The sequence below is a fragment of the Chiloscyllium plagiosum genome, chromosome 36 (genome assembly GCF_004010195.1).
Source record: "Chiloscyllium plagiosum isolate BGI_BamShark_2017 chromosome 36, ASM401019v2, whole genome shotgun sequence".
Classification (NCBI taxonomy): domain Eukaryota; kingdom Metazoa; phylum Chordata; class Chondrichthyes; order Orectolobiformes; family Hemiscylliidae; genus Chiloscyllium; species Chiloscyllium plagiosum.
In genome coordinates this window covers 762914-771908 of record NC_057745.1, presented here as the reverse complement: position 1 = coordinate 771908, position 8995 = coordinate 762914, and the positions used below count along the sequence as shown (strand labels likewise).

The 8995-nt window shown below is 42.2% G+C and overlaps 1 protein-coding gene across 2 annotated transcripts in view; it reads right to left on the bottom strand.

The window, feature by feature from the left end:
* rasgrf1 (Ras protein specific guanine nucleotide releasing factor 1) overlaps window positions 1-8995 on the bottom strand; it is a 91946-nt gene that overhangs the window by 17781 nt on the left and 65170 nt on the right. Inside the window, exons 13-18 of one of the 2 annotated variants that reach the window (XM_043677099.1) lie at window positions 8569-8651; window positions 7134-7382; window positions 4421-4791; window positions 2338-2463; window positions 1141-1311; window positions 478-584 (exon numbers count right to left, since the gene is read on the bottom strand). In XM_043677099.1, the coding sequence (XP_043533034.1) occupies window positions 478-584; window positions 1141-1311; window positions 2338-2463; window positions 4421-4791; window positions 7134-7382; window positions 8569-8651 (1107 nt within the window). The remainder of the gene's footprint in view (window positions 1-477; window positions 585-1140; window positions 1312-2337; window positions 2464-4420; window positions 4792-7133; window positions 7383-8568; window positions 8652-8995) is intronic. The other variant, XM_043677100.1, reaches the window with a different exon arrangement.

Below are 8995 nucleotides of genomic sequence, written 5' to 3'. Positions count from 1 at the left end.
CGTGGGTTTCCTCCGGGTGCTCCGGTTTCCTCCCACAGTCCAAAGATGTGCAGGTTAGGTGAATTGGCCATGCTAAATTGCGCGTAGTGTTAGGTAAGGGATAAATGTAGGGGTATGGATGGGTTGCGCTTCGGCGGGGCGGTGTGGACTTGTTGGGCTGAAGGGCCTGTTTCCACACTGTAATGTAATGTAAATGTAAATGACAAAAAGTAGAGAACCCAGCACCGATCCATGTGGCACACCACAGGTCAAAGGCCTCCAGTCTGAAAAACAACTCTCCACCACCACCCTCTGCCTTCTACCTTTGAGCCTCACCATATTTTGCCTCACCATATAGTTCAGCTAATTAATTACTGCACAAGTATGGGATCAACCAAGTCACATTGGTGTGGGGCACATCCTATCAGTAGTAGTTAGCTTGGGGAACACACTGAACTGATTATCACATTGACTTGCTGGGTAATAGTTAAACACTACCTGGGAATGCTTTGAGACCCAGTGCCTCAGTACATTGAGTACGCGATTAGTTGCTGCTCTTCGAATGACAAACTCTTTGTCACAAATTCTCTGATCAGCAGGAAAGCCTAGAATCAACAGTAGAAAATTAATTCAGAAATAAGTAAACAGAGAATGGTCCAGTTGTGTTAGACATACAGTGATATATTATCTAATATGTGATTTCTCACACACTCCCTTAAAGAGCTATATACACTGCATTGTTTATGACATAGATCCCTCAAAATATCACTTTCCAATGAGCTAACACAGCCACGATGGAACGCTTGGACTGCTTCTATACTGAATATTTTAATTATTCTAATATTGATAGATCACAGTTTCAGATATAATTCTCCATATTACATTAATTAATAGGAAGAAAATATCAAAGTTGGAATTCCTGGGGTTCCTTGCCCTATTGGGTGAATTGATTAATTTGTTTTGGGCTGTATTCCAATATTTATTTCCTTCATTTATGCTGTTGCTGCTTGTTCCATAAAATAAAAAGACAATCCATCTGTTGGTCCCTACAGTCCTAACATTGATAAATTAATCTGGCTCAAATACATCATCACATTTAGAGAATTATTTACCAAGAATTATTAGCAATAAGAAACCCCTGTGCCAAAGTGTGGTCTGTACCTGCACTGGCCAGGGACATCCGCCGGAACTTCTCCTTGGTGGGAGTGCCCTCATTGGCTCCCGCTGTGGCGATGGCAAAAGCTGAGGTCGCTGAAAGTGCACTGCGGTTATTGTCCATTTCCCGGCTGGATGTGACCACCACTCCATTATTGTAGGAAAACAGGGAGAATTCTGTGGAGTCAAGAATGATCATTATAGTAATCTCAATTCTACAAAGTCGTAATTTTCAGATGTGGTGCCGCTTACAGTAGCTGTGACATTTGATGTAATTTGTTTGTCGCATTTTCTATCTTCTATAGATTGTCATTCTCTATACAGTACAGTATCTATACAGTACAGTGACATTGTCTTTCTATATAAGAATAACTATATAACTGTATAAAGACTGTCTTTCTGTGTGGTATTATTTTCATGACAAGTTATATAATACAGTGACCGTGTGACCTAAGAAGACTGTGGGAAGGGAGTTGAAGAAAATCAATTGGGTGAAGAAATAGATAAAGAATTGTTCCTGATTCATTCTCCCGATTTCTTAGACATCAGGTGTCTGAATTATCGAACTGTAGAACAATGATGATGGGATGTGGATAATAAAGGGTGATTGTTATTGTACATTCTATTGTACATTATGTGCCCTGTAATTTTATGGGCAATATTTACATTGTTATTTTAATCAGCCTATTCTGTCAACAAATAGTAATTTTAATCAACTGAATTAGTGCTCATATATTTATTTCAAGACTTTTATTACTTAAACACAGGATGAAGAAAGCTTCAAAAACAAGATCTACATTCTAACCCGAACATTCTAACAGTTTGGTAAAACTCAAAGAAATGCAAAGTGTTCTAAAAGAAGGATTAAGGTACAACACAGAGCTATTCTAAGAGATGAAGAAATGTCTGAATATGTTTAGAGTAAATAACAACAACAGTGCATTGAGAAAGCGTGATGTTGAGACATACATGGAGGTATTAAAGCACCTGATTTGTGTTTGAAGGAGCAGTGTAAAGGAGGACAGAATAATAAGGCAGAGAGGTGGAGGGAGGGAATTCCAGATCATAGTCAACTGATGGCTCGGCAATCTGGAGTGAAAACAAAAATCAGGGATGTGAAAGGGAAGAGTGCAGAGATTTCTCAGGGCCGTAGGTGATCACAGAGGTGAGAAGAGTAATTGGTCTGGAGTTGCTCTTCCTTACCTGAGGGATTCTTCCCTTTCAGTTTTTTTGGCGTTGGAGGAGATTTTGGGGGTGAAGTCTCAGTCTCAGCCTCATCACTAAGAGCCTGCTCACTCTCAGAATCCTCCTTAACTGTTTTGCCAGCACCTGATTGGAACAAGACATTAATCAAATGTTTGGAGGGTGTAATCCTCTCCATCCATTCAGCTTTTTGGAGCAGATTCCTGTTCACATCCAGGTAAAACAAACAATCCTCTTTTCAACTGCGAGTCATCCTGAAATGATTAGCCTCTGATTGTCAGCATTTGTAAGAGAAAGGCCATTTTTATTGTACATAAATATGGCACTCAATTTGGCTGCAAATACAAAAAGAATCATAACTATATTTTTTGGATGATGAGTTGTCCATTTTACCTACTGTCCATTTATTTAAAGATATAGGTCAAGAGATTTGCACACAAGCTAATTTAAACTCGTCCTATACAGGGTAAACAGATTGTCTTGTTGTTTGGGAACAGAATATTATCCTAAACTTTACAGACAGTGGACTGGAACCAAAATCACTACCATCTGAAAGTGCACTGCCAGCTGTAATGGTACTGCCATCAATTTCAGAGATAGATGTTTGCTGACTGACCTGGAGCAGGTGGGTCTCAAAACTTGTGACTTCTTTCCTGTCCAGAATTATTTGAAGCCGTTGGAGTCTAAATATTTTCTAATCAACCAGTTCAAAAAACTTACAATACATACCTGGAGCAGGTGGGCCCTCCCAGGTCTCCTGGCTCAAAGGTTGGGAGACTACCATTCTACCACAACAGAGTCTAGCCTGTCAAAGGTAACTCAGTGCAGCTGAGAAGTGAGAGGTGTAGCTTATTACAATATAAACACATGTCTGTGGGATTGTAATGGAGATAGCAAAAAATGACCAGGTTCATTTATCATCCGCTGGTGCCTGTCATAATTTCAGGGTCTGATCCTCTGTCTGCTTGCCTGCTCCCACACTGGGTCTTGAGTTTCCCAGGATTCTTTGATTAGTATTGCCTCACTTAAATGCTTGGCGACTAGAATAGACTTCAGAATGAATATATTTGTTCATTTCTGGTGATTAAATATGAAGGGTGACTTGGCGTCAGTAACCTCAGTCCCAAGGTCACTGCTTAACTATACTTGAGCAAGCTCATCAGAATTCTGGATGTATTTTTCAAATGTAGGAGCACCCAGGTAAATTGCATGTTTGCTAATTTGTCTGCAAATAACTTCAATGACTAATGTCTGCAACTGCAATTAACTATTTCCTGTCACCTGGTGTTCACTGCATATCAGGTACATGGAACACCACTACCTGCAAGTTCCCTTCAAGGCACTCAACATCCTGACTTGGAATTATATAGCTGAAAATGTGTTGCTGGAAAAGCGTAGCAGGTCAGGCAGCATCCAGGGAACAGGAGAATCGACGTTTCGGGCATAAGCCCTTCTTCAGGCTTATGCCCGAAACGTCGATTCTCCTGTTCCCTGGATGCTGCCTGACCTGCTGCGCTTTTCCAGCAACACATTTTCAGCTCTGATCTCCAGCATCTGCAGACCTCACTTTCTCCTTGGAATTATATAGTTATGTCTTCAGTGTCGTTGAGTCAAATTCCTGAAATTTCTTCTGTAAGAGCATTGTGGGTCTACCTACACAACATAGACTGTAGCAGAACAAGGAGGCAGCTCACTGTAATCTTCCCAAAGAGAATTATGGATGGGGCAACAATTGCTTGCCTTGTCACCAACACTCACATCCTAAGAATAAATAACAGTTTAATTCAGGACCTGACCCTGATGTAGCATTGTCCTTTTTACCTGATTTGTATTCATTGAGTTGGTTAGCTCAGTTGGGTGGATGGCTGGTTTGATACGCAGCGTGAGACTGACAGTGTGGGTTCAATTCATGCACTGGTTGAGGTTACAATGATGATCTTTCCTTCTCAAACTCTCCCCTCACCTGAGGTATTAGTGACTCTCGGGTTAAACCATCACCAGTTGTCTCTCACTAACAAGAGAGTGGTCCTCTGGCAACTTTACTTTTACTGAGTAACACAATACAATCATGTCAACAGCTCACCTCCTTTGCCAAGACCAATATCTTCATGCTTATCCAATTTGGTTTCTGGCTCATCAGGGAGTTTGTTTGAATAAGTACTCGACACATACAGTTTATTGATATCTAGGGCGGTCTTGCTGAAGGACGATGAGGAAGAGTACATACTTGCATAGCCATTGGCTGAGCAGGTCATCGTGGCAAGATCCAGTGCTTTCCCCCCAGTAATAATGGGAATGTTCAGGGAAAGCTTCCTCCTTCGAATGGGCGACGATGACTTGGAGATAGAGAGAGGTGGTGGGGAGGAAAATTTCCGACTGGCCCGAGGGGATTTCGGGGGTTCCCTGTACAGAAGTTTATTATTCTGACTGCTTGCAAGAAATAGTTCAAGTGACCTAGATTTGAGAAGAAATCAAACATTAATCTGATTGCTGAGGTATAATTCACAGAATCCTTATGGAGCAGATCACTCAGTCCACTGTGTCTGCACTGGCTTTTCAAATAAGCAAAAAAAAAATGTAATTTGATTCCTGCCTTCTCCTTGTAACTCTGCACATTTCACCATTTCATTTAACTATCAGCATAACGCCATGAATAGATTGCTCTGTGGAATGAAAAGCCTCACTTTCCTTAAAAGGGAAATTTCATCCATATACTCCCTTTTTGGGCTGGATGATAATGAACCTTCCCAATATGGGAACATTACTTGGAAGGATTTATTGAGGCAGAAATTTAAGGTTGCTGCCCCAGGTTTTGTTAATGGGAAAAAATACTCGAGTCTGATGGGACCCTGAAAAATGACTCAGTCAAGCTTGGATGGAATCAGTTTGCAGGTCACCCCGAAGTGTTTGGCTCCTCGGTCACACACGACTGGGTTTAGCAGCACGTTGCCAGCTCTGGGAATTTTTAGTTATAAAGGAGAGGATGGCTTGGTGATTTTCTTTGGAACTGAAACAGGATTAAATTGTGACCCATACAATTATGAAGGGCCCATTTTCTTCTGCACAGAGGTCAATAAGTAGTGGGCATATATTTAACATAATTGGTAAAAGGATTAGAGAGGAATTGAAGAGAATATTTTCCACCCAGCATTGGGGTGCGGGACGGGGAGGGAGTCTGGAACTCAATGCCTGAAAATGGTGAAGAGGCAGAAATTGTCAGCATGCTTGATATGTAGGTAATTCTATAATCTCCAAGAATATGAAGCAGAAGGCTGAAGCTGATGTTAAAGGTCAGTGTCTTTTTTTTACAGCCAGTGTGGACATGATAGCCTGAATGGCCACCCTCTGTGCTCAAAACTCTCCTGTTACTAAACGTAAGGGCTGGCATATCTTGTGGGCCGCTGTGTGGAAACCTGTTTGTGTGGCAGGGAGCAGGAATGGGCAGCTCTGCTGTCCTCAGCCATCTCCATCCAAAGAGAATCCTCGTTTCACAAGGAGCTCGCGGAGCTCAGAGGGGAAGGAATGGGCAGCCCAGGGCTGCTACTTTCGATTCCCTCGCTTCTCCTTCCATTTCCTCGCACTTTGCTCTGTGTCCCATCCATAAAGTGGACAGTCAAAGATTCAAGCCAGTAGAAAATGAGCTAGCCTTGGCTCACCAACATTTGTAGTGGCTGAGGCATGATATTGGTCTGGATGCACTTCTGATTTTAATATCTGAAACTGGGCAGCAACCCACTCTGTTCAGGGATGGAAGGAGTTAAAATGGATCAATAATCAGGGTTAGAACAAATCTTTCTGTTTGCAGGCTACCTAAGTGGAATGGCTGTTGCCCATATCTCGGGTGTTCACACAGCTCCCTCACAATCTCAGATTGCTCATCATAAAGCATTTGCTGATTTTAAATCAGAAAATTGTGATAGAAAGAAAACCATGCAATTTACACAGAGAGAAAATATGCTGCAAAACATTATCTTTTATCTTGTTGTACAAGGATGTTGCCAGGGTTGGAGGATCTGAGCTATAGGGAGAGGCTGAACAGGCTGGGGCTGTTTTCCCTGGAGCGTTGGAGGCTGAGGGGTGACCTTATACAGGTTTACAAAATTATGAGGGGCATGGATAGGATAAATAGACAAAGTCTTTTCCCTGGGGTTGGGGAGTCCAGAACTAGAGGGCATAGGTTTAGGGTGAGAGGGGAAAGATATAAAAGAGACCTAAGGGGCAACTTTTTCATGCAGAGGGTGGTACGTGTATGGAATGAGCTGCCAGAGGAACTGGTGGAGGCTGATAAAATTGCAACATTTACGAGGCATCTGGATGGGTATATGAATAGGAAGGGTTTGGAGGGATATGGGCCAGATGTGGGCAGGTGGGACTAGATTGGGTTGGGATATCCGGTCAGCATGGACAGGTTGGACTGAAGTGTCTGTTTCCATGTTGTACATCTCTATGACTCTATACTGTTAGCAAATTTAACAAAAATATTAATGAATGCTGACAATGAAACAAGAAATCAACCAGTTTGACAGAGAAATTGATCAGCAGAAATCTTCACGGAAGTATTGATAAAATTACTCCCAGGTGACCAGAGTAGTCCTGCTGTTTACCATTTGCTGTAGTACAGTGTGCTCTCACACACTCCCTGTCAAAGACAGACAACCAATCCCACATTTCCTCATGGCCCTTCCTACAGTCGCTGTCACACACATGTGCACCCTGACAATCACACATTTGCTCTCAGACATATGTGACTTAAAATGAAAAACACATGAACAGGGCACTGTCACACAAATGGACACCTTGCAGGTATTGCACTTATCGGCTTCTTGTAGATGGTGATGAGCTTGTCCAGCACCACACCAGCTGTAGTGAAAACTCGATATGAATGCAAGAACGTGTTGAGGAAGTCTATACTCAAGAAGCGGAGATCAGTCAGGCGTTCCAACAAGCGTTCCACACTTGCATAACGAATCTGAAGCACTTTACAGGAATTGAGGGTTTTGCTGAATCGTATATCAACATCATCACAGTATAGGCTTGTGTCAGACCTGCCAATCGAGTTATAACAGCATTAGTAATGTGGTCAGGAAAGCATGTTAAGATTATCTGTAGAATTTACAAAGGCATATCTAGAGTGATAGAGATTGAGGCCCTTTGGCCCATCGTGTTCAGCTCATCATCAAACATCAATCCATTTGAATTCCATTTCCCAGCACTGGCCCTTGTCTTGGAAGCCCGGGCATTTCAAGTGCTCATCTCAATAGTTTTTAAACATCCACTCTTTTAGGCAGTGAATGTCAGATACCCACAACCCTCTGGGTGCAAAAGCATTTCCTCAAATTCCCTCTCAACCTCCTGCTCCTCACCTTATCACTGTGCACCTTGGTTATTGGCCAATGGGAAAATTTTCTCCCTATCCACCCTGTCCATGCCCGTCAGAAATTTGTGCACCTCACTTGGATCTCTCCCCAGGCCTCAGCCTTCTCTGTTTTAAGGAAAGCAACCCTAGCCTACCTAATTCCTCTTCCTAGTGCAGGCAATATCCTGGTGAATCTCCTCTCCAGTTCAATCATATCCTTATTGTGTGGTGATCAGAACTGCACACAGTGTTCCAGTCTAACTTAGCTTATATCCAGCTCCATCATAACCTCCTTGCTCTTGTATTCAAAGCCTTGACTCACGGAGGATAGTTGGAAGATAGGAAATCAATGAATAACGCAGCAAGGAATAGTTATAAACTCATTTTTACACAGTGATTGTACTGTCCCAAAGAGTGGTGGAAACACATTTGTTGTAACTGTGCAAGTACAAATTCACATAAATAAGGGAAAATATCGGTGCAGACAGGAGAGCAACAAAAATGGTACAACTTTCTCAAAGAGGCACAATGGTTTGAATGATGTCTTTCTGTGCTGTATGTATCTCTGATCAAAGTGGCACTGGTCTCTGTAGGTCACTATAGCTAAGAACAGTCTGCGATAAATCCACCACCTGTAGGACCTGAGCTTGCTCAATGCTAACGACAGGGAGGGAAAATAAACTACCATCTCTCAGGAAATGATACATCTCTGCATTTATCAGGGATAGAGATTTTATAACAGAGTTTCTGAGGCCCATGAGGAGTTTATTGGGATAGACTGTTAATCCAATGAGGAGAAGGAACTCTGGACTGTTTCCCTTATTTACTGAGGTAAGGGCAAAGCCGGGGAAAAGACACAACAAAAATGCACTTACTTAATCATTTGAGGAACTGTGACTTTTGAGTTTTCTTCAAATGCATTCATCATCAGACCATTGCATCGAATGTTGTCTATGCACTAGGGAGAGAGAAAGAATTCAGTAAGCTGTGCAGAACTCTAGGGAGATTTAAAAACGTATAATTACTTTTTGCTAATGTTATTATCAGAATACTGTGAAACAGGCTTGAGGGGCTGAATGACTTCCTGCTCTTCCATTGGATTACCACCTCTGTTGCCAAATTCTCCCTGCTCTTTCAATGGAAGTGTTAATCCACTATATCGATTAAAATCTCTAACACACAATATCTTCAACATAGAGTCACAGAGTCATAGAGATGTACAGCATGGAAACAGACCCTTCGGTCCAACCCGTCCATGCCGACCAGATATCCCAACCCAATCTAGTCCCACCTGCCAGCACC